The following is a 26,776-nucleotide window of genomic DNA, read 5'->3' as shown; positions in this document are numbered from 1 at the left end:
TATATATATGATATATGAGTTATATGACAGAGTGCTGGGAAGACGGGACACCACGAGCTAAGACGAGACACCATCTCATCCTGTAACTACACTTAGGTAATTACTTACTTAGCTAAACGAACTATGGGGTTCAGTTCGTGAACCGATTATGTACCTCTGTATCCCTTTCCATCAGCACCCACGGGATGGGTATGGGGCGCATAATAATGAAATTAAATGATAAAAATGCCTATATCAGACGTAAAACCAAAACAAAAGTCACGGTAGGACCCTTAACAGATAAGAATAACCAAGTTATAATTAACGATAAAAGGTGAGCCAACACTGAATGAATACTGTACATCAGTGTTCACACTGTATATAATAGACAGCATCATTACCCACAGAAATGTCTGAAGGAGTTGAAAAGAACGAATTAAGGGATATACACATAACAGGCGACATAATCAGAACAATCTAAAAGGTTCAAAAGCACCAGTTCTGGACGGAATTCAATCTAAAGTCGTAAAGGAACTGGCGAATGAGCTATGCCTACCATCGAAGTTTCCTTTCAGAAAATCTCTAGATTATGGAATAGTTCCCCTAGATCGGAAATACGTAAACGTCACCCGTATTTTCAAAAAAAGGCAGAAAAACTCAGCAAAAACCTACCGTCCGACCAGCTTGACATCACACAACTACAAGCTGATGGAGTGAATCCTAAGGGTAGGAATTATTCGCCATCTCATTGTGAACAATATTGAAAAATCAATGCAACAAGGGTTTGTTAAAAATTGATCCTGCCTTACAAACCTGCTCACATTTTTTGGAAATGATAACCAGCTATTCAGACAAAGGACTTCCAGTAGATGTAGTTTATATGGACTTTGCTAAAAAGCTTTCGGCAGGGTACCACATGAAAGACTACAGGTACATGAAATAAATGGTAGAATGCTAGAATGGACAAAACAATGATTAAAACAAAGACAACAAAGGGTCGTGATTTAAAAGACATGATATCGAATCAAAGAACTATATCTGGTTGTTACAAAACACGAAGCTGAGTAAAACAAAGCGTTATGCGTCTCTTGGTAATGATTGCTGGTAATTGTCTCTGGCACAAGTCTTTCGAAATTCCCGGCTTCAAGTACAGTCGACATATATCAAATGAGAAACATAACTTTAAACCTAAAAAAAATCATGTTTAAATATAAACCTAATAGTCTCTACAATCATATCATATATGTAAATAGTAGTAGTTGAATTTTAGTTATGTGGGCATGTTTAATAGTAACAATGTAGATTTTATGATTAATAATAACATGAGCTTTAATAATATGTCATGGCGGCGTTGTTAAAGGTTTGTTGTAGTACGGTAGTAGTCTCTTTATGTATATTTTCTCTTCACTTAATGAAGTAAAATATTGCAGATCCTCTTCATGGATGTATGAAGAGTCAAATATTATTAATCCTTTGAAGATAGAGCAATTTAAAGGCGGGAGGAGGTGTAATAAGGGCGAGAGTTGCATACGAGGGTTTGTTTACATCTCAGCAGGACTTTGTCACTGATCTGGGCTGACATCCAAGAATTTCTCTTTGTTGCTACGAGTCGCCTCTTATGTCGTGTTTTGTGGCGTAGTTAGTGTCTGGGTGTGGTGGGAGCCAGAGCGACCTGCTCACCTCAGAGTAGGGCAGTATAGGAGGGCAAGGGTGGGTGTTGGGGGGCCAGAGCTAAGTGCCTGGGGTGACGAGGCACAGTTTGTGGCACCTTAGTTCACTCTTCTCCTCATCTCGTGGCCCAAGTGCATCCTCGTGAAGTGGAGTGTGGAGTAGGCGTGCTCAGGCCTTAGCATGTCAGGCTACCAATAGGCGTGGTGGGAGAGTGTGTTGGGTAGTTGTGTTCATTTGATGTGTTACTGGGGTTGTGATTGGTTGTATTCCTGAAGTGGGCACAGCAATTGATGAGGTGGGACTAGTTTGAGCCCAATACCTACATGAAGAACAGCTTCATTCTTGGCTGACAATTAAGGTTCCCAGGTTTGATTCTCAATTGAGAAAGAAAGAAAAATTGTTGGGCACATTTCTGTTTACCTAATTTCTATATTCATCTAGCAATAAATAGTTACTGTACCACACAGCTGTAGTGGGGTTGCATCCTGGGGAATGTCAGTACTTTGATTTTAAAGGACTTTGATACAAGCCTAATATATATATTATATATATACTGTGTATATACAGTACTGTATATATATTATAAGGCCACAGATATTTAATTATTTTGGTCTGGATTTTATTTATATTTGTGTCTATACAAGTCCATTAATTCTATAAAACTTTATTGAAGTAGATAATGTCAGTGACAGATCAACTTGAGTGGTGAATGACAGGTATTGACCATGGATCTTGTCAGTTTATATATTGATTGGGTTAGGCTGTTTGCAATGCAAAATATTTGTATCACTAGCTGGCGAACCAAATACAGTACAGTATATAGTTACCGGTATATAGTTATGAATTTAATTACCAAGTATCAGATCATATACCGTAGCTATATATCTACTTACACAACTACTTAACATGTGTAACACCTCGGTACTCATATAGAGAATCCATGGATGCCTTTTATCCTAGCGTGTCACTTTAAATTTTGTAATGGAACTGTGATTCATAGTAAAGTCTAGATGAATACAGTAGTTTTGGTGAGTTTGGCACTTGAATTATAGTTTTTCCTTTTTCTATGTTTTTGTTGGTGAATTTTTTGTTGGTGATTATGAACAACACATGTCAAACATGTTTCCCCACCAATATTCTCACCAACTGCATGGAAAATCCAAAATAAAGGGGGGAATTTTTTTTTTTTGTGAGTAAATGCCTAAGTGAAGAGTGAATTTGTGTTGCCACATCAAATGTTTTCAAATTACGTTTCCAGTTTCCATTTGTGCAAAATCCCTACCTAGCTCTGCAAAGTTTTAATATACAATGCAAATATTAACCTTGTCATTTGATGGTAAATTTATGGCTTTGGCTAGACAGTGAATTACTCTGACGTTTTTGTATTGTATACAGGTAGAGCTCTGTATAATGACCGTATTGTTGAAAGACTGACATATGAGACTGGAGCATTTTTAGGAAATCGTGATGTTTTACTTGGCTTCCTGGTGATGGGTGAGATCCTGGTGGGCTCTCTTATACATCTGTGACCATGGACCACAAAATGGGTTCACATTATTGGCTTGATCATAATCTTCAGTTAATAAATACAATATTAAGGTTCAGTGTTATGCTATATTTATAGAAATAATATGAAATCAAGTAACTGGATTGGTGGGAGATGCACTATATAAATGCAACTCTAAAAATCTGAGGAAGTGGACTGACAATTTGGTGCTGTATATATGGTGCCTTATCAACTTTTGTGCATTTGTGTTGATGTGTTGATAGAAAAGTGGCAGTGGCAGCAGCAGCACTTCAAGCCATGGGGTCACTGTGGCAGGTTAGTGGTTGTAGAGCACAAAGGTAATGAGCACTAATTGGTCGTAATGTTTGACAGGCGTATTGAAGTATTTCCTAGATTGATACTACACATAGGAAATTTGCAGGTATCTAGATGGAAGGATTAGTATTGGTTTTCAATTGATTTGTCTAGGGTGGTAGCTTCAAGTAATATCTGGCCAGGTTCAAATTCTTCCACAAATAGAATTTTAAATGTTTGATTTAAACAAAATTTTATAACAAACATTTGTTAATTTATTCTTAAAACATATTTCTGTAAATTATTTTTGTTTTAATGTAATAAATTACTTACTTAAAACTATGGTTCCCCTTATCCATTAATATTTGGTTAATATTGTTTATTTTGTACATTTGGATGGATAGTTTGAAAGTTAGTGAGATGGTGGTATGAGGCAATTAGGTCATTGTAGGGGTTATTGCACTCTAGCCATATTAAGCCATTGTTGGTGTAATGTTGGGCTGTCAGGTAGTGATAATAGTACTCTGGTAGAGTATCAGGTCATGGAGTGGGTAGTACTGAGTTGTCTGGTCATTGTATTGGTATTATTGGGCTGTAGGGTTATGAATTAAATAGTATTGGGCTGTTTGTTTACAATGTTAATGATTTAGGTGCTTTACTATAGTACAGTACTGTATATTTAATTTTGGTTCATATCTCATGTTATGGGCAGGGCATTACTGGGCAGTAGCATTGAGAATTAAATAGTGGAATATTAATTTTTCAATTTAACTGTCCAGGATAAAGGAACCGTCACCTTTGAGGAAAAATGGCCGGCAATGCGACCGACCGTGTTGAAGCTTTTAAGACAGGAGTGTGTGAGCCGTGCCGAGTGGCAGGATCTCTTTTGGGCTGTTCACAAAGTTTGCCTTTGGGATGAGAAGGGTCCTCCAAAGGTTCAGAAGGCTTTACAAGATGATATACTAGACTTCATCACTCATGCTCAGGCAGTATGCAAAGCTACAGTGTTTTGTAAATAATTAAGATAATGTAGTGTTTATTTTTTTACAGTGGTAATTTTGAAAAAAGTATGTTTCAGTTGCATGTTATTAAATTATTTAGTATAATTTTAATGATAATATTGAAACAGTTAATCTGCATACTCTTGTTGTTATGAGTCATACATGGCAAGGCATATTAGCTGGGAACATTCTGATTAACAATGATGTTTTGGTGTTGGATAGCGTGTGCTGGACCAGCACGAGGACCAGGCACTTTTGAAGGCATATATCAGTGAATGGCGGAAATTCTTCCAACAATGCAACTACCTTCCGCTGCCTTTCAACCAGCTGGAGTCCGCTCTGGCAGGCAAGACAACTACCTCAGTCTCCAAGAAGGTTCAGAATGATGACTCAATAGTTAGAAAGGTGGGTTCTAGGAGCACCTGTCATGCATTTGCTTGTCACCATTCTTTGAGAATCTGTCTTGTGTTATCCCCAAATTAATAAAAAAAATTGTTTAAATTTTATCATTTAATATGGAAGCTATCCATCATAATTCAACATTCATGGTGTCCTGATCAAGTGGATAGCCCCTAAGTTTTTCTGAAACTGTCACTAGTGCCATATACTGTGAGTGGTATATCCTGCAGACAGTGGAAGAGTATATACTGTATTTCCAAAAATTATTTTCTCTTCTTATTCAGTATTGTTAAACTGCAGTCTCTGATGACAGGAAACTAAAATAAAATATTGGATGTGACATACTTTAGCCATGAAGGATGTGAGAAGTTGTGGGCAAATTATGGGCGCTGAGTGAAGAAGCGCTCATACTTGACCCTACTTGACAACTGCCACCCCCTGGGGGCGGCAGTTGCTGCGAATATAAATTTTCACAATTATTTTGATGTTTCTCATTCATTTCTTCTCTTTTTTGCTGTACTATTATTCAAAAGTGTGTAATTTGTGGAATTTATATACTGTAGTTTAATGTGTGGAACATCTCTGTTTTTCAAAATTATGGGGCTCATGTATGTGACATGTATATTATATTCTACGATTAATCAGACAGTGTTTTTGCTGTTATTACACTATATACACACATTGTACATACCTATCTACATGTTTGTGCACCATAATGAACCACAAAGATCATGTGTTGATAGAGTATATACACAGAACAAGAATCCAAGGTCAGCCTAGCGACCGAGAGCCGAGTGTGGCAGGGGCTGCCCCAAATAAGGGTACATTTTAACATAATTATTTCAGTGTCTGTGAATGGTTTATATCTAGTGTTTTGCATTAATATTTTTCAATAGTGTGTAATATATGGAATGTATATAGTTAAATGTGTGGAACTTCACTATTCTTAAAAATATGGAGCTCATATATGGTGACACACACATTATATTCTTGGATCAACCAGTGTTCCTGTTGTTATTACACTATATATGCTTGTTATATATGACCAGGGGCATTAGGGTGAAAGAAACTCTGTCCATTTGTTTCCACCTCCACCTGGGATCGAACCCGGAACCTCAGGACTACGAATCCTGAGTGCTGTCCATTCAGCTGTCAGGCCCCTTATAACACTAACTCAAAATAATTTCAGTTACCTATTTTATTCATCATTACTAAGTGGTGCTTTGAAACCCCCCCCCTCCCCACCCCCTAGCTGCACAGAGGTGCTGTGCAAGGCTCCTGCATGCACTAGCCATGGTTGCTCTCTTGGTACTAAGGCTCTCATAGCCAGCATGGATGCTGACAATTTTTTTCCAAGATGGCATCTGTTTACAGGAGTCCTGTGACACAGAAAGCGAGCCCTGTGTACCCACGGGGGTTTTGAATCGTTCCCTATACTGTACCTACAAACGCCTCATGGCGCTCTGCGCATCATCAATCTAGTTCCACAAGGCGCTCTGCGCAGTACAGTGGTTAAGAAAGAAAATGCTATAACCTCTCTTGCGCAGAATATTTAGGGCCAGAAGAAAACAGTTTCAGAAGGTGTAACAGAGGGAATACATGGTATTAGAACCAGCAAAGCAAACCATACACATGCCAGAATCATAGTAGCTACTAGTACACACAAAGCTATAAATATATGCAATGTGACACCACTGCAACAACCAGTACAGGGCAGGACAGGGAGTCAATATGCCCTTGCATAACCGACCTCCCTGAAACAACCCCCTTCTTTCCTTCTTTACCCCTGTCAAAATACATCAAATAGGATAACCTGCTTTATCTTTTCCAACATACAGGGACTAAAAATAAAAAAAAACTGGCCTCCTCACAGAGGCAAATACAGTATTTGGAGCTTTCACAGAAACCCATGCAGGGAAAGTCATGGGCAATGAGATCTGGATACCAAAATACTGTATAATCTGTATAGATGTGATAATGTAAATAGGTTTCATGAAAAAGTAGAGTTGTATATTAGATATATATGTATATTAGCCATATATGCTGCTTGGAGCTCCTTAACTCTACAAATGAGATGGTAGAAGTACTGGTAATAAAAATAGAGACAATTTACTAAATTATTATTCAAATATACAAACTGCTAGATGCAACATTTGGGAATTCACAGAATAAATTAATAAAATAGAGAACAGCCTCGATAATCTGGCAAACCCAATACCAGATATTATCTTTAGCAGCTTTTGTTTTGGTCTTACACACTTGTGTAAATCAACAGATGCCATCTTATAGGTGTTTATATTTATCATATTTTGCATGCTGAAATATTTTATGTCAGGAAGCAGCAGGTGTATGTATGCAGCTGTCAATCAATTTTATAGTTTAAAATTTGTACTGATGTATTTTAAATATTTTGCAGTTAATGCTGGATAGTTGGAATGCAAGCATTTTCAGCAACATTAAGCAGCGTTTGCAGGACTCGGCTATGAAATTAGTTCATGCTGAAAGAAATGGAGAAGCATTTGACTCGCAGTTAGTCATTGGTGTCAGAGAATCCTATGTTAATCTTTGTTCAAATTCTGGTGATAAATTACAAATTTATAGAGAAAATTTTGAAAAGGTGAGCTGTTTATTTACTTTTTCCTATTTAGCTAAATTTGTTATTTTCCCTTCATTTACACTTTTCAAAAAACTGTGGACTACGTAAAAGAATGAACTTATATTGGAATACACGTATTTCCACATTGCTATTGCATTTTTTATACAATAAGTTAAAAGGTTCAACTTTTGAAAGGGATTTCATTTAAAAATTATGGAATTATAACTGAGAATGCAAAATTGTCTATGAAATACTTGACAGTATAATTGTAGTTAAGAGACTTTTTTAAGTTGTTCCAAAGTATGAAAGTTATTATCTTTCAATGGATTTTGAATCTTCTTGGATTAGAGTGACTCATTCATAATTTGTAAACCAGTTACAAGTCTTCATTGATTTGAGTTTGGGAGATTTTTCTACCAGAAGAGCTGAAGTTAAGTGAACATGAAGAGCTAATGGAATGGTGAAAAGTATACTAGCACTGTCTTGCTCACATGAAGGTCACTATTCCTTATTAAAATCAATCAATACAAAGGAAATCTGTACATCTGATTAGTTACCCTACCCTCATATAAGCCTGAGTCATTGGCATCCCACTGCAAAATTGCATCACTTTCTTTCATCGGCACCACTTCCATGGCTCTGTTTATAAGAAATAGATGAATTTCGAATCTGGCTCCCAGGTCGAGCTTGGGGAGTAAAAGAACTCCCGAAACCTTCTCCAGGTATGCTCCAGGTATGAATGATGAGAGTAAGGTAAACATGGACAAAATAATGAAGGAATTGTAATGTGAAACAACAGACTTAGTGTTACAGTATGTATGTATGTTGAAAAAATCACTCATAAAATATACTTTTTTTTCATTCCATTTTTGTATAAAAAAGTAAGCAAATTTACCAATTTGCAGTTTAAATTTATTTGATAATTGCTGTCTCATCCCACAGGCGTATATAGAAGCAACTAAAGCATTTTACCGGGTCAAAGCACCGCAGTACCTAGAGGCCAATGGTGTACAAAACTACATGAAATATGCAGAACTCAAGTTGAGAGAAGAAGAACAACGTGGAGAGAAGTACTTAGAATCATTTAGTGGATCATTACAGAATGTAAGTTGTCCCATGCTTTTAATGTTAATGAATTTTTATATTTGTTTAATCCTCTCAACTTGTGCTTGGGAAAACAATTGTAAGGCCTGACAGTATCTTACTTTGAGGTTACCTTCAGATGGTTTCAAGGATCAGTGTCCTTGCAGCTCAGTCTCTTACCAGACCTCCTGGTTGGTGGTCTGGTCAACCAGGCTGGTCAGTACCACAGCTCGCAGCTTGTTGAATGAATTGCAGACTGTTGATCAGGTATCCTTTGGAGGTGTTTATCAAGTTCTCATTTGAATACCATGAGAGGTTGGCCAGTTATGGCCATTATGTTTAAAGGGAGAGTATGCAATAACACGTTAAATATCCTTGCAGCTTAACAGGGGGAAAGTTCATGAAAGGAATTAGATGACTACAGACGTTGCTGGAAATCGTAATTTTCTCAAATTACAGGGAAATATGAGTATGAGTATGATGATATTGAACTGTAGGTATGATAGTTGAATGTGTGTGAGGTGATAGTAAAATATGGGTATAATCACGGTTAAATGTAGGTATAATGACAGTTAAATATGGGAATGGTGATTTAAGTGTGGATACTATAGTTAAGTAAGGGTGTGACAGTATACAGTTTGAAAATGACTATAAACTGATAAAATAAAATTAATGAGGGTGATAAATTCCAAACAAGGAAATTGAATGTCAAGAGGTATAAACAGAGAAAAGAGCATTCAAAAAAGAAATACTGCATCTTAATTTAGTAAGATAAAAAATAACTATTCTTGACTGGCTTCACTGTGGGGCATTTTTGTTTACCCGACTAAAATTGATTTTACTTCCATAAGATCAATCTCTTATCTCAATCAATATAATCAATAAGATAGTTATCCAGATATTTGTTATGGTCTGTAAGCGTACTACGGTTCCAGTAAGTCTACTTGTAACCTGGTGACTGAACCTTTGTCTTAAAAAGAGATTATTCTCAAGTTATCACATTATTGTATTATAAATCATGGGTTTAAAATATAAACAGTGTATGCTGAAAACGTTTTTTTTCAAATGGTCTGAAAAATTTGGTTTTCTGTAAATGAAATTCAAGGGTACACTTATATTGTTTTTGTATTCCATATTTCACATTTTGGGCAGTATTATACAGAATTAATGTAGCCAAATGTAATGAAACCTAAACTAACCAAACTTTAACCTGAAGTAACCTTTACCTAACCATGGATAGAGAGCAGATAATAGCACTGATTATGTAGTCATTCTCAATCCATTACCATAGGTGGATTTCTCCCTGAAGAAAGGTTGTGCACTTGATACATATACTGTATTGCTGTTTACCTTTGTTCATTGATGTCTGGTAGCAGTTTGCTTGGTGGTAAACATCGTTGTACTCTACACTGTATAGTACTTTACTGTCGGTGTGTAACTAATTGAGTACTGTACAGGTATAGTCCTTGAAAGCTTATTTTAGCTTTGAATTATTCTCCAAAAGCATTGCATATTATGTATGACTTATTTAATACTTCATTGCCAAAGTATTTGAAAATTATCTAATCTCAAATTAGTTAATGCTGTATCTGTTTAATGAATAATTATTTGACATATTTTACTGACATTTTAAACTCTTTCTCAATTTATTGTTCCTTATTCAAGGTTACAAACTAAGAAAAGAATATGCTTGGTAAAGAAAGAACATTGTTTTCAGCAGGAATACATATAAAGTGAAGGATATTGAAGAAAAAGAAATAAGAAATGGCATAAGTAGAAATGAAATAGAATGTTAAAGAATATGAGAGCAGATTACAAGGAACCGTCAGTTTGGGAGAGGATAACTGCATCGCCTCGGGTGACTGCTGCTAACCAGTCTACTGGTGGACTTTGGCATGGTATAGATATATTCCTGAAAAAATCCGTACAAATAAAAAGTACAGAAACCCGATTTAAATCAGACTGCAATGAATGTCAAATATTTTTTTATGATTTTGAACACAAATGACTGGAGTTCATATTTTTTTTTAGGTAGTGTTACATTACATAAATATGCAGTTGTAGCTGTTGGCAAATTTTTGATTGTAAGGGTGGGATATAAGCCAAAGATAAAATAATAAGATGACGACTTGCATAAACACAAAAAACGACATCTCGTATTAGTGAGGATTTTCCACATACTATGTAACATTTGATCTCATGTTTTTTTAACTTTTATGTGTTTCAGTTAAACGAATGTTGTGTTGAAGTGTTAGTTACGACCTTCCGTGATACCATCTTGGCCGAGTGTTCGCAGATGATCAAGAACAATGAGACAGACAGTTAGTATCTTCAAGATATGTGTGTGTGTGATATTTAGCTCTAAAATGCTCTTGGATGGCTAGAATGGCTAGCTCAGAGCAAAGTTCATGGTAGTAGACTTGTAGTCAAGTGAGAGATCTCTTAGATTGTTCCCAAGAGTCTTATTTTATTTCAGCAAATAAGGAATTTTCTTGGGTTACAATGACATTACAGGCTGTTTTCATAATTTGCAAACCAATTACAAGTTTACCTTAATTTGTTTGGATGAGATCTTTCTACCACAAGAGCTCATCCTGGATGGACAGTAAGAGCCAGAGAAAAAATTATAAAAAGTATAATAGAGATAAAATACTCTCATGTATTTACCATATACAGTATCTTGGCAGATAAGACAACAATTGACTCATCAAAAAAAAAAAACTCCAAAACAAGGGGTCATCTAATAAAAATAGGAGCATTAAAATACCACTAACCTCAAAATCCGATACAGTCTTTCGTGAAGATGAGTCATCGAAGGTTGCTGGGGTCTTCAGTCTTGAAAACAGCTGTTGTAATGTACAAAGATTTTATTTTGCACTTAAATCCATAACCAATGTGATGTTAAACTAATACTGTAAAAGCATTGTAAAATAAATAAAAGCATCGGAGGCATTTAAAATCCTTGATAATCAATAGCTTCATAGTCTGAGGTGAAGAACTCGCCAAGCACATCTTGAGTCTCACTTTACACTGTTGTCATAGGGTCCCAGTCTGAATCCGGTGAGTCAGTTTTGGTTTTGTCGTCAGTGTCCCACAATAAATCGTCCTCAGTGCCATCTACTGCATTAGTTATACTGCATTTTTTTAAAGATTTTATTACAGTCACTACTTTCACTTTATTCCATGAATTAATTACAAACTCTCACAGTACATTATGTGATGGAGCTCTCGTACATGTTTTGCTCATGTTTCCGATATTTGACAATAGGAACTGGTATGTACTGTATTGTACTGTATCACCATCTCAGTTGTTTGGTGCTCGCCAATCTAAACTCAACCACAGATGGTTATGGTATTTTGAGGTCATTTCTTATATCACTGATTTGACCTAAAACCATGAAACTCGGAATGAAATTTGGCTGTTATCTTATCTGAAAGTTGCCTTATCTGCCGAGATATACAGTAATAAATAAAGAACTAAAGTATTTTTTTCCAGATCTATATCTTCAAAGTAAGTATAATACTGTACCCCTTATAGCAGTACGGGACTATAAAAACTATTCAAGTGTAGTTACAGGATGAGAGCTACACCTATGGTGTCCCATATTCCTAGTTCTTTTTGTTATATGGTGCTTTAAAACTGCTGATGGTTTTGCATCCATTGCTTTCTCACTTAACTTGTTCCACCATTTAGAAGTCTGTTCTACAAGAGAACTTCCTTACCAGGTATATTTTTGGACACCTTTATTTCTTTAGCTTGAATCTGTGACCCCCTTATTCTTGACATTTCAAGTTTAAAAAATTCTTCCATGCTTATTGTGTTGAGGAATAATCTTACCAAAGCATAGGAATAATGAAGCTCACCTTGTACTAAGTTCCTTTCAAAAGTCAGTATTAAGACTAGTTTACTGAAAATCTCATTCCTCACGAACTCGCTTTGGAACTGTTTGTTTAGTATCTCGCACATTTCCTTTTCAGTATCCGTGAGCCTGTTTCCCATTTGTAATTTTAGGATTTTGTCTTTCACTTGGGTTAATGCCATTTAGCTATTATTGGAGAACAATTTTTGCAGTTTTATAGAGTACATGGCAATGATTGATAGTAATCTGGAGTTTAGAGGCAAAAGAATTTTGCAGTACTGGTATGTGTTGACTAAAATGGACAATTTCTTAACTTCATTCACAGAATTGCAACTTATGTTCAAATTGATGGACCGTGTGCCAGATGGAATACAGCCCATGCTGGATGCACTAGAAGAGCATATTGTCTCGGCTGGCCTAGCAGACATGGTGGCTGCTGCTGACACTATAACTCAAGTGAGCTTTATATTTTATTTGTCTTCATATCTTGGCTACCTTCTTAACCCTCAGAGCTCCTTTTCTTTATCTATCTATCTCTATCTTGCATGTCTTGTTCTTACATGGATCATCAATTTCATCTTTATCTTGGATGTATGACTGACATGAAGTAACACTTCGTTTAAAATGGTGACTTTATTTATAATTGCCCTGACATCTTGATTGCTTAAAAGTGACTAAAATCACCTGAATGTGCATTGCTTGATGTGATGGGAGCCGGTCGGACGAGCGGACAGCACGCTGGACTTGTGATACTGTGGTCCTGGGTTCGATCCCAGGCGCCGGCGAGAAACAATGGGCAGAGTTTCTTTCACCCTATGCCCCTGTTACCTAGCAGTAAAATAGGTACCTGGGTGTTAGTCAGCTGTCACGGGCTGCTTCCTGGGGGTGGAGGCCTGGTCGAGGACCGGGCCGCGGGGACACTAAAGCCCCGAAATCATCTCAAGATCTCAAGAAGATGGTGTGGCACTGCATTAAGGAAGCAGCTGCCACTTAATGACATTGTGAGGAGTGGGTGTAAAGAATGAAGGTTGCCTTAGTAAATATATGTGAGAGAGAATTTAAGGAAAGAATCATAAAAGAGAAAGATATAGAAGGAAAACCAATTTAATTTGCAAAAGGTAGGAATGGAAAGAGTCATCATTCGGTGATGGAATTTCTTCTACTTGTGCAGCAATGATCCCATGGGCAAGCAATGCCAAATTTGTGTATTTAATATGCTATATTTGTGATAGAAAGATACTGTAAATACAAGCAAAGAATATAGCAACAACAACAATGTATTTTAGTTCATTACTAGCAAGTACCATAGAAGCAGATTTATAAACTAACTAGTTTATTTTCAAAATAAAATATATGAATTTCTTAAAAGAATACAAGATAAGTTAGTTGTGTAGAAAAACATCAAGAGAATAGATGTTAAAAGTAGATGATCTTTTGCTCCACGGGCTTTATCAAATCTCACCGACACAAGCACACACAACTAATACTTATAAAGGGGGAAACTGAGGAAGGGTGAGGTTAGTGAGGTGAAATTGAGAGATTATGTATTATCATTTACATTTATGAAATATTCTTTTAACAAGAGGGGAGGCAATGTAGAATTTTTCCTTCAATCTGTGTGATAGTGTTGTTGTTTATTATAACTGGAGACTCGGTACGATGCCTCCTAATATTGTTTTTTTTCTTTGATGATAAGTTTGGCTAAAGTTGGCCACCCTCATATTCATGATGCTTGCCACTGTGGAGGACAAGGTCGACGAAAGCTTAGTCGAGGATACAAGTCCAGAGTAGATGATAATATTTGTGGCTCAGGGACCATCTGAGGGACTAGCTCAAAAAGAAATGTTTCACTACACTCAACATAATGTTTTTATGCTCATTTTTTGTTTTTATATTCAAGTGACTGACAGCTGTTTTCCCTTATGTATTACATAAACAAATCAGTACATATAATTCATTGGCAAATATTTTGGTTGCTCCTTCAAAAAATTTCCATATTTAAAATTTTTGGATTTGTCCTGGCAAGACTGGATGGAAGGGCTCTCATCCTCAAGATTATTGAGTTCTCAGAGAAAACTAGACATCATAGATATGATGTGTAAATTTACTATATATTCTCTTAATATATTGGTACTCATATTCTACATTGAGGAATATGAGCACCTCAGGTAAATACAAAATAATTTTTGAATGGGTATAGGTACATGTCATATTTTTTTTATAGACAAGTATTATGAAATTGTTGATATATTTTGCAACTTTGATGTATTGTGCAAAATAATACATAAAATAAAGATTAAAGCATTAGTACTCTCCTAAGAAAAGAGTTTCATAGAATACAATGTTATTTTAGGGAATGACAACTAAAGGGAAGTGAAGTGACTAGATCTGAGTATGTGCAGTGTTACACATACACCCAGGTAGAAGCAATGCAACATCTTTATTATTATTTAATGTTTTCAGGACTCTGAACAGTATGTAGAAAAACTTCTAGACCTGTTTCAACGATTTAGTAAATTGGTAACGGAAGCATTTAACGAAGATCCACGGTTCCTTACGGCGAGAGACAAGGCCTATAAACAGGTTGTCAATGATACACAAGTCTTCAAATTAGAATTACCAAGTAAAACGGTACGTATGTATGTATGTGTATGTGTTACATGGTGTTTAGCTTGTCAATTTTAAACTATTTGTCTTGGACTAGAATTGGGTGAACAAATCCACAAGGGCCGTGATGAGGATTCGAACCTGCGCCCGAGAGTATCCCAGATGCTGCTTTATCGACTGAGCTATGACATGGAAAAGGAGTTGAAACCGAAGTTCTACTGAACTTACTGGATCCTGCAGCCTCTCCGAGGCACAAACCAGGGTTTTAAACAACTCACCCCATGCACTCGAGCTATGTCAATAGGCCGTTCTCCCTCTTCGCCCTTACTTCATTACACACAGAAATCACAATTGTGTGATGCATCAAAAGAACAAATCCACAAGGGGCTGTGACGAGGATTCGAACTTTATGTACACATTTATCATCCTATAAAATAATGTTTATTCACTTACATGCATGTTGATAAGGGATGTAATACACAACATAAGCATGAGAAAATGTCAAAATGTAGTGACGTGTTACTGATTCATTAATGTGTAGTCTTTGAATATTGAATGACATGCTCAGTAGCATATATTTTTCTTAAATATGAAAATCTATTTGAAAATCTATAAGAGATAATGAATATCTCTTTTCTCATTCATACCTTAAATATGAATGTCGTGTCTGCTCTGACTATAACTCATTGATTTGGCATTAAGTATTAATCTGGTTTTGTGATGCTTTGAATAATGTTGAAGTTATAATTTCTGTGGTGAGCCCCTATGGCTCCCAGGAGCTATCAGGCTAATGTGTGATACATTAGAATGGGGCATTAGTTTATGGAGTTCAACCTACCGGGGACCATGAGCCAGAACTTGGCCCCCTCTGAGAGGTGAAGGGAGCAATGGCCCTGGAACTCCCCCCCCCCCTCCCCCTGTGGTTGGGGTTTTTCTTTATCGGCCATCGACCAGGGTTTGGCACCCAGAAAGGTAGGCATAGCAAGGCATCTCTTCTCGACCTGTCTTTGACCTGAGTTGAAGAGGATGTGGAGGAATTGAGTGCTGGGCCTTTGTCTGGTGTGCTGTCCTTGGCTGTTGAAGCTGTTTGTGTCTATCCTGAAGGAGGAGGTGTCTCTGTTCTTTGCTTCTTGCCTTGTGTGCCATCAGGCTGCGCTTGCTCTCTCTTTGGAATCTGCTTGGACCGTTGCTCTTAAGTTTTCGTCGTCGTTTTGTCTGTTGCTGTTCCAGGGTTCGGTTCTCCCAGGTCTTCCGCAGGGTTAAGTCTAGCCAGCCTGCAGTCTATCCTCATGCCCATGACGTTAGGAAGTTTGCTGCATTGGCTGTCATGTTTGGCAATATGTCCTGGGCTGATATTTGGGCACAGGGATTTTGGAGGTTGAACAGGGTCCTGGCCGCCCATTATTTGGTTAATGTTCCTGCTCCTGGGTGTTCCTGTTTTGCTTTCAGTCGCAGGTTGCAGCCAGTTGTCTTGACTTCACATTGAGGAGTATGTGGCGGCCGCTTCCCGGGTAAGTCCCTCTTTTCCTTTTCATTGGTCATGTAGCTCCAGGGAGCCATAGGGGTTTCCCACAGAAAACCAGCGTGAATGTAATGAAACGTCATTTTCTGGGTGAGCCCAGAGGCTCCCTGGTAACTCTTCCGTTCTGACTGACTGGAGGGAGGAAAATTAAAGAAATTATGCTAAAATTTCTTATTTCTGATCTTTTTATTTCCGTTAAGGTTTTTACACTTTTCCAAAGTACTGTTGAGTCTGGAATGCAGTATAAGAGGACAAGTGCTATTTGTAATACTGTATCAAATATTTGTAATCCTTTTCCCCCGTTACTCTTGTAGTATCCCTAGGCCGATGCCTCCCTGACTCTTGAGATTGGCAAATTGGGTATTGGTGATGTCATTGTTAAATATATTAATACTGTTCATTTTCATGGTAGATAACACTTAATTTTTCAGTGCATTTTTTAAGATGTAAATTGTATATTACATGTTAAAAATGCAGTTGTATTGCCCAATCATGCTGTATAGTTTGGTAGAAGTTCTGAATAGTTAATGATAGTACTGTACTTGTTAGCATCACACATGACATTATAGGCATCAGTAATGATAAAGTTATAGTAACTATGCAGATGATACAACACTTTAAGTCTATTACAGGTTGCTTGAATATCACCTCACTGCATATCACTTACCCTAAGTGATCCATCTGATAAAGTACTGTACAGTAGTGACGCATTTCTGAAGCTGCACATTTCCCCACAGAAAGGAATTGGCAACAAGACCCAGCCTGAATCCAAGTGTCCAGAGCTACTGGCGAACTACTGTGATATGCTGCTCAGAAAGACTCCGCTCAGCAAAAAGCTCACCGCAGATGAGATTGAGAGCAAGTTAAAAGATGTGGTATGTATAGTAAAGTGTTTAGTAAGTGTTTTATAGTAATGCTCTTCAAAAAAAAAAATATTCAGGGAAAATTAAACGGCACTAATTCGGGAAATTTAAATCAGGTGGCAGCACTAAATTAAATGCTGTATAGTGATGCTGCCAGGTGATTGTAATTTCTACAAATAACTTATTATTTTTTTAACCTTATCAAATAACATAATAGGAAATACAGAGGACCACTTGTTTTGAGAATCCCTCATGGATGAGACCCGTCATTTACCGTGTGAGTTCATAAACGAGAAAGATGGGAACAAAAGTAAACGAGAAATTTAGAAAGAAATCTAGGGTTGGGTTGACTGAAGTAGAGATTAATGGTGACAAGGTAACATCAGATGTTGATGCATTTTATTCTATAGTTGCTGGTGCTAAAGTATGTGAGCAACAAGGATGTCTTCATGCGGTACCATAAGGCTCATCTTACTCGTCGCCTCATTCTGGACACCTCTGCAGACTCGGAGAAGGAGGAAAATATGGTGGAATGGTAAGTACAATGAATATACAGTACTGTTAGTGGATGGGTTGTTGAGTGGTAGCAAGTAGCAATCTAGTTGACTTTTCTTCGTCCATGGATGTAATACAGTGGAGAATAAGTAATGGTAATATCTTCTCAGAGACAAAATAATATAGGATAAAAACACACACTTGTCTATTTGAAATTTCTGTAAAGAATTATGCCAAGTCTTTTGCACTCTCCTGAGTGCTTTGTCAAGGTCTGAGTATGGGGTTAGGATGAGACTTACATCTCAATGACTGAACATCTCAGCTACCCGTTGAGTAAGTCTCATCCTAACCACATACTCAGACCTTGACAAAGCACTCAGGAGAGTGCGAAAGACTTGGTGTAATTCGTTACATAAATGTCACAAATACATAAGTGTGGGTTTTTAACCATACGGTGGAGAACATCATGGCCATACCCTCTCTTCCATTGATGGTTCTTTTCAATTAGTATAATTTAGGTACGGTTAAAAATGGAAGATGATTGGAGGGAAGTAGAGAAGATGCTACAGTAGAAGCATTTAGGTCACTTGGAACAACTGGTATATGTACCTGGAAATTAGATAAACTATTAAGGTTGTACTATTTCTTACACACTATAGGCTACGAGAGGTTGGCATGCCTGCAGACTATGTCAACAAGCTGGCAAGAATGTTTCAAGATATCAAAGTATCAGAAGATCTCAATCAACAGTTCAAGGAGACTATTAGAACGACTACCAAGTCTAGTGTAGCAGGTAAGAGCTTTTGCAGCTACTGAATTTTGGTAAACTTAAGTATTTTTGTAAGTCACACTCCCTGGAAGTGTTTCAGTGGTAACACATGCTTATGCTTTTGTGTATGTTCCATATTTTTAATTACTGCTTTTCTGAGAGGAGCCCCTCCGGTTCCCTCGAGCTATCGAACTGATATGCGATATATTAGTCTTAGGCATCAGTCAATTGGAGTTCAGCCTACCGGGGACCATGAGCCAGTACTTGGCCCCCTCCCCTCAGAGAGGCAAAGGGAGCAATGGCCTATGGAAATCCCCTTGTACTTGGGGGTATTCCGTGTCTGCCATCGACTGGTGTTAGCACCCAGAAAAGTAGGCATAACAAAACAGACCTAACATGGTAAGAAAATTGAAACCGGAGACCGAACAGAGAGGTAGAACTTCCCCAACCTAAAAGAAGCAAACGTCACACCCCACCACCACTCCTCTTGTCTGCGCAGTCCTTACCTTTCCGAGACGGGGAATGAGGTAGCCCTGGACCCCCCACACCTTTGCCTCTCATGAGGGGGCCAGGTTCTGGCTTGTGGTCCCCGGTAGACTGAACTCTAATTGACTGATTCCCCCAGACTAATATATCACATATCACTCCGATAGCTTCAGGGAGCCTCCGGGGCTCTCCCAGAAAATGGCGTTTCATTACATTCAACTCTTTTTAGGAGAGTTCCTCCTTTTTGACTAGTACTGTATTTAAACTTTTATATTATTGCTTATTTTGCTAAATTAAGCATTTTAAAAATAGTTATCATTCTCTTATTAATGTCAGTATTAAAACTGTATACTCTTTTACTGGACCTCATCATTGCATGCTGAGATCTGACAACCTGTTAATATTAATTAGTATTTAAAGATGTCTTCTCACTACTTGATTCTTAATATTATTAGATTTACTATGGAAAGAAAAATTGCTGGAATTATCCCTTGAAAGCTGTGGAAAGCTAACAGAAAGGACCTATTAATGGAATGGTACTGGAATGCCCACAGTGGATGTTTACAAGATATTAAATCCTAACTCAACTGAATTTTACAAGTAAAGTTTAATTGCTAAAATATTTTAACATTTTGATGTTAAGACAGTGACAGCAATGACAGCCCCTTTCAAAGCTGCTTAGGTCACTAAGCACCAAAATCACTTCAAGGTAACCTCAAGGTAAGATGTGAGATGTGCTTTATTGTATAGGAAATCTAACACACATTGTGCATATACAGTTATGCCAGGTTTTGCTATTTATTTTTGCAGATAATTTGAATATAAAAATATTAAATGCGGGAGCATGGGCAAGAGGAAGTGATCGAGTAGCAGTAAGCTTACCCATGGAGCTGGAGGACTTCATCCCTGAGGTTGAAGACTTCTACCGCAAGAAGCACTCGGGTCGCAAACTTCAATGGCATCATCACATGTCCAATGGCACAGTAAGTGTTCACTTCCCAAGGGTTTTCTTAAAAGTTTGTAACTACAATATTTAGGCACTCGTCTGCATTCAATTTAGTATTTTTCTTGTATATTACAGTAGTTCTGGCAAACACCGGTCCATAGTATTAATGTTTGTTGAGTACAGGTGCACTGGTCAATAACTCTTGTTGAAAAAATATATGTTGGAGTGATGTTGCTCTGAATGTGAATAGTTTTGTACAAATACTGTTGCACTGTTCTACCAGCTTGGGGCTGGATGTGGTTGCACGTGTCTCATTATTTGGAGATAGAGATGTATCTTCCCAACCATGAAAAATACATGTTCACTAAATAATGTAAACTAAAGACATCACAACATTGTACGCAATGAATGAAAGTGCATTACAATATACCGGTACTAACCAAGGGTATAGATGTTCCTTTTCATATGAACTTGGAATGAAGCCTAGATGAGCAAGGTGGTGGTAATTGAGGGAGGAGGTGGAAGTTGAGGCTTGAAGCAGAGATGGTATGTGTCCAGCATTACATGAGGGTGGAACACCAGGCTCTTCTATTAAAGCTCCCAGAGCAGTTTTCTCAAAAGTTTCTAAGTGTTAATTGTGCAAATTTCTCTTAATTCTTGAAAAACTCTATAAAATCTCAATGTATTCTGAGTACTGAGGTTGTAATTTTTCTCTGTAATCTTAATAATTGCTTCAAAATACTGTACAGTACTTGTTTATCTCTTCTGTGCATTATTTTGGAGTATAGATCACTTCCTTTGATATTACTCATTTTGAATGACATGTCTTCCTTTTGTTGCATTCAGTGCCAGTGACCTTGATGTTGTGGCATTAGTGAAGTCTCTGTTAATCAATCGGTCAATCATCTGCAAAGGAGTCGGTCGGCCGAGCGGACAGCACGCTAGACTTGTGATCCTGTGGTCCTGGGTTCGATCCCAGGCGCCGGCGAGAAACAATGGGCAGAGTTTCTTTCACCCTATGCCCCTGTTACCTACCTAGCAGTAAAATAGGTACCTGGGTGTTAGTCAGCTGTCACGGGCTGTTTCCTGGGGGTGGAGGCCTGGTCAAGGACCGGGCCGCGGGGACACTAAAGCCCCGAAATCATCTCAAGATAACCTCCTCTGAGTCCTGGGAATTATTGTGTGTTTGGTCACCATATCAATACAGTAATATCATCATCAGCTTAGTGCATTAGGGATATAATTTTCTTACTCGATATTGTCTGTAATCAAATATTTTCCTTGTTCTTGCAATGTTATTTCCTTAAATAAGACAAGGAGTTTTGATACTAATTTCTATATTTTACTGATTTTCTTTCACAAAAACCCTGAAAGTCAGCAAGGAGAGAAACCAGCTTTGGGCCAAATATTGTTCCAGCCATGCTTGAAGGTTGATTGATCATTTCCCCATGCATATGCAATATTCATAGGGTTGACTTTTTATTTGAGGTTTTCATGCATTTCTTTATGTTGACCTTCTTCATATAGATATCTGGCAAGCTCATTTCTTTAGTGGAGTTCAAGGTTAAAATTCATTCTTTATCCATGAGTTAGACTAAGGAAACTGTGTAGAGTGATAAGAATGTAGTAACCCTACTGCCCTTAACTACTGGTAGCTCATCTTCATGTGAATGTGATGAGCAGTTACCAAGAAATTAGACCATTTTGCTGTTCTCAGTCAAGCCAGCACCATTAACGTAGTTCTTCCTATGGTTCAAATAAGCTCTTAAGTAATACGCGCTAAGCTCATTTTCTTTTTCTAAGAAGACTTTTTCTAATCATAAGCAGTTTCCTTTTTATGAGTGTCAGTTGCATTGGCACATTAGAGCACAGTGAGCCTCTCTTTACATTGATTTGTACCCTAAAACACCACCACTTTCACCTTTGTGAATGTGTGTTTTGTGATGATGTTCATGAACTATAACTGATAACATTAATCACTTTTTAAACTAGATTGTGGCAGTATTGAATTGGGTTATTATTTCAGTAACTATAGTAATATATTTCCATAGATATGTTGAATTGAACATGTTTTTTTTTTTTTTTTATTCTTGATACTCATCCCTGAACAGATAACATTTTCGAACAACATGGGAAGATTTGACCTGGATGTCACAACGTTCCAAATGGCTGTTATGTTCGCATGGAATCAACGGACACATGACAAGATTTCTTTTGACAACCTTCGGCTTGCGACCGAGTTGCCAGATCCTGAATTGCGACGGACACTATGGGTAGATTGCCTATTTTGATAATACCTTGATGTCAGTCTCTGCATCCCCTCATTAATAATGAAATATAATATTACACTTTAAATTTCCTTTATGTCATAGAAGGAACAGGAAATAGAGCTAATGGTAATATGGAACTATAGTAGAGTAACATGAATTATGGAAATTATACATAATTTAGTGAGTGGATTGTGTAAAGTCAAGGTCTAAAAAGTTTGAATTATTTTTGTCTTTACTTTTCATACAGTATTAGTAACATGGTATATGTTGAATAAGGAAACAATAAAAATAACATTATATAAAAAGAAACATGAACAACTGAAGTTGTATTAGAAAAAAAGATTTTTGCTGAAGTGTTGAAGAAATTAACCAGTAAAGTAAAGTAAAAAAAATAAATGTTATAGAGTCATAACCAGATACGGGAAAATTAGAATTAAGTAGGATAATATAATGGTTAAATCTTGATAATATTGAAATACTGGTAATATTACACTTTATTATAAAACAATGACCAGTATTGGGAAGGGAATGCTGGAACACAATATTTATTATTCAAATGATTTATTTCACTATTTGTTCCATAATCATTTAGCTAATCTTTCATGGAGGAATAATTGGCTCTGCCTAAGATCTTGATACAGTATAGTATTATAACATTTGAACACAAGACTAGCTAAGGAAACTGTGGAAACCAAATTTTAATGAAAATTTAAGTTTATTTATTTATTTATATATTTTATTTTTTTGCATGGGACAGTTTGATATTGGACTGACAACCTAAGTGTTGTTGGTGTAGTGGGCTATGTAAAAGTCTTAAATTAGGTCCTTATTTTGTATATATTTATTGTATTTATATATTTAATTCTTATTTTTTTATATTTCCTCCCTTCAGTCTTTGGTAGCATTTCCCAAAATGAAGCGTCAAGTTCTCAGTATGTCTGGGGAGGTGACCTCACCAAAAGAATTCACAGAAAACACACTCTTCTGGGTTAACCAGGAATTTGCCCCTATGTGAGTATATCTCCAGCTTTTATCATCACCATTAACATAAAATTTATTCAAGATATATTAGGCACTGTTGTACCTAAACCATTCAATCTTATATAATGATGTCTCACACCGTTCTTTACAAGTTTCACTTCTGTACCTACACTCACCTTTGGTCTCGGGCATTTTATGAGTGAATTTTTACTGTACTTATCTCATTAAGAAAGATGTCAGTTCTCTTGTGCTTAATGGTTAACTAGGAATGATTTGAATTATTTTATGTAGTTTATCCAAGTGATTGCTGATTTTGAAGAGTGTTGTACTATGTACTGATTGTGATCTTGTTCCAATAGTAAAAATGGGAAGCCTCAGAAACGGGGGAAAGTTAACCTCATTGGGCGACTGCAACTTAGTACAGAGAAGAGTAAAGAGGAGGACAACGAGGGCATCGTGCAGTTGAGAATACTTCGCACCCAGGTCAGTACTGTTACCTCCATCTTCACCTGCATTACAAAGGGAAACAAAAAGGTAAAAAAGTTTGAGGGGACATTAATACAGTAATGGGAAAATATATAGGTGTCGAACTTGTGGAAAGGTATTTTCTCAGAAAGCTGGTTTGTTGCTGTGAAAGGTATAGTGATCTACTTTATCTCCTAAGGATCAGCAGAGTCAGGCAGGAATAATTATGGCATAGATACCACAGGGACTATGACAACCCTACAGGATTATTTCAAATCCTTAAGAGCCATTAGAGATATCAATCCAGCCAGAATAACATATACTCGGGTGAATTCCAATGACAACTAATGTGACAGTCATTGGCAGCTTGCTTCTTCTTATCCTAATGACCATTCACAACAAATCCCTTCTTCATGTCAACAAAAGTTGGCAATACCTCTATGACACAGGACCTGCTCACTCCAATGATAACACGGCCTCGTAGCTGAGTGGACAACGCTCAGGGGTCACAGTCCTAAGGGCCCAGGTTCGATTCCCTGCTGAGGTAGAAACAAATGGGCAGAGTTTTTCACCATGATGCAGTAAATGAAGTTCACCTAGCAGTAAATAGGTGCCTGGGAGTTAAACAGCTGGGGATGAGTGTGTGTGTGTGCGTGTGTTTGAGAGAAATATATGTAGTAACCATAATAGAGGAAAAATATATTGGTTAGAAAGGCAGGGTCCAAGAGCTAATAGCTTGATTCTGCAGGCACAAATAGTAAATACAATCCTGGCTTATGGAGGAACATACAATCACAGGAAAACTTAAATGTGCAGCAGGATGGGACAGTGCAAGAGTGGCACAATATTTACAGAAAAAAAATTAATATAAGCTCAGAGCCTGTGTTTTGAGTTAAGGTTGCATAGTGTTTCCAGTTTGGCACCTTCTTTTGATAATTGTCTACTTATGAGTTAAAGCATGAGTTTTGCTGCCCCCCAGAGAGATATGACAGTTGACAAGGATCACTGTACACTTAGGGGTGTGGCATGAACATGTAAAATAAACAATTAAGAGCTGTATAAATGGACTATCCAAGACGTGGTGTTATGAAGATAATCAACAATGAGTCAAGGAAAGATGTGTAGTACAAAAGTGTGTAAAGTGTAAGATTGAGAAGAGTTTATTGAGATGGTTTGGACATATAAAGACAATGGATGATGTATTTGAGTAAATTTGAAGGTAGAAGGAAGGGAGAAAAGTCAAAGATAATGGATGGACACTGTGAGTGTGTAAGGAAGTGAGAGTTGAATGTGAACAGCATTTGAAAAGTGATAAGGGATAAGGCTAGATAAAATTGATTTAATAGTGTAAATATTTGATATTTTTGTAAATGGCATCTCAGACAGAATTTTACACCTTTATATGTGGAGTTGAGTATGATGGTGCTGGGTCTACATGATGATGATGCAGTATGTTTTGTGGAAGATAGAGCAAATGGATGGGGCTATTTGATATATAATTATATTTTTCTTTCCCTATTTGTTCTTTAACTTCTTTTGCACTCATGCCTCTCCACTCAATGAAGTGGAAAAAGAGTAGTGATGATGATGATGATTTTCATAGTATAATGTAAAATGAAGTGTATATGATGTATTAAAAACTGATATGATGTATTAAGTGTTTAATTTGTATATAAATGGCCTTAGTTGAATGAGCTTACATTATAAATGTGCTGTTATGTCAATCACAAATATACTTGTTGATCCACAGGAGGCAATAGTGAAGATACTGAAAATGAGGAAGAGGATCTCTAATGCACAGCTGCAGACAGAGCTGGTGGAGATGCTCAAAAACATGTTCCTACCTAGTAAGAAACTAATTAAGGAGCAGCTTGAATGGCTCATTGAACACAAGTACATGAAACGTGATGATGATAATATCAACATATTCATATACATGGCTTAGCCGGAAAATAATAGTAATAAGAAGCCATATCAGAGGAAAACCGTCTACGAGTGCAACCTCCCGGCACATCTTGCAGCTGTACATATATCCGAGTCTCTTGTGGCCAAGTGGTTGTTGCAATGGCTGCTGCCTGCTTACTGTCTGGTGGCTGTTACTGTATAAATAATAGTTTATTAAGAGTCTTCATCCTTCTTGGCCAGATAGTTAAATATTTGTTTCTTCTATCAAGCAAGCAGCAAGTCGTGGGGTTCGTGAGTATTGTGTGGCTTGTACAGGCATGGGCTGACAGTCGAGACAGTAACACGAGCCAAGTTCAGGAGTGCTGCCGTTTGCTCGACTAGTAACAGATCAACATTTAAAAGGAATACAATGAATATTTACCAAAATATTTTGTTAATGTTTTATTGCCATGAATTTCCCAGTTCAGGCATTCTAAGACCAGATAGCTAAACAACTTTATTTCTGTTTTCCACACAAAAGTATAGGATTTCCAAACCTATCTAACTCAAATATAAGCTTGGAAACGTCCTACTTTAAGATGCTCTGATAGTCAAGATGAGTTAAGTACTTGTTATTCTGCCAGATTAACTGAGCCTTGAAACTGTTAGATATGAGAGATAATATCAGTTCGTGTTATCATGAGATACAGTTTGTTTGAAGAAAAGAGATTTTCCTTGGAGATGCAGGTTTATCAGTCAGTTTTAGTACTTACTACTTTTAATAATTAACTGAATTGTTATATTTATTTAATTATTACAATTCACATGACTTGAAGTCTCTTCGGCTGAGGTTCATGAAGTATGTGAATGAACCAGGGCAAAGGTATGGGACAAAAGCTCAATCAAAATGGCAGCCGACTTCATTGTGATTGCCAGCTCTGCATACACATGACTATTGAGCCCTCACTTGTGCTTGCAGCATTCTGCAGGTCCTCAGGTAGCTCAGAGATTAATACAGTGTGTGGCTAACTTGTGATACAAATACATATATATTCTGTAAATAAAGTAAATCTTAATATTAAAGGTAGTATTTCCGAG

The 26,776-nt window shown here is 37.1% G+C and overlaps 1 protein-coding gene across 4 annotated transcripts; it reads left to right on the top strand.

The window, feature by feature from the left end:
- Positions 1-1,316: 1,316 nt before the first annotated feature.
- Positions 1,317-26,776, top strand: Cul5 (cullin 5). Of its 4 annotated transcripts, none has more exons than XM_045742517.2 (17): positions 1,551-1,665; positions 3,275-3,472; positions 4,231-4,440; positions 4,675-4,857; positions 7,268-7,468; positions 8,390-8,551; positions 10,758-10,851; positions 12,716-12,846; positions 14,854-15,021; positions 17,257-17,394; positions 17,793-17,917; positions 18,537-18,670; positions 19,943-20,115; positions 22,190-22,351; positions 23,241-23,359; positions 23,689-23,812; positions 25,545-26,776. In XM_045742517.2, exons 2-17 carry the CDS (start codon positions 3,455-3,457, stop codon positions 25,737-25,739), a joined length of 2,337 nt encoding a protein of 778 aa, XP_045598473.1. In that variant the 5' UTR covers positions 1,551-1,665; positions 3,275-3,454; the 3' UTR covers positions 25,740-26,776. The 4 variants fall into 4 exon arrangements, with proteins under 4 accessions (XP_045598477.1, XP_045598473.1, XP_045598475.1 ...); XM_045742519.2 differs by having other exon boundaries at positions 1,641-1,689; XM_045742520.2 differs by lacking the exon at positions 1,551-1,665 and adding an exon at positions 1,792-1,808.

Source organism: Procambarus clarkii, chromosome 11 (genome assembly GCF_040958095.1).
Source record: "Procambarus clarkii isolate CNS0578487 chromosome 11, FALCON_Pclarkii_2.0, whole genome shotgun sequence".
NCBI classification, from domain to species: Eukaryota; Metazoa; Arthropoda; class Malacostraca; order Decapoda; family Cambaridae; genus Procambarus; species Procambarus clarkii.
This window is presented reverse-complemented; position numbering and strand designations above follow the sequence as displayed.

Bases quoted from the DNA above. Each gene is read 5' to 3' on its own strand.
- Cul5 (XM_045742521.2), top strand. The intron at 17,918-18,536 runs GTAAGTACAATG...TACACACTATAG, and splicing joins GAGGAAAATATGGTGGAATG to GCTACGAGAGGTTGGCATGC. The intron at 23,360-23,688 runs GTGAGTATATCT...TTGTTCCAATAG, and splicing joins AACCAGGAATTTGCCCCTAT to TAAAAATGGGAAGCCTCAGA.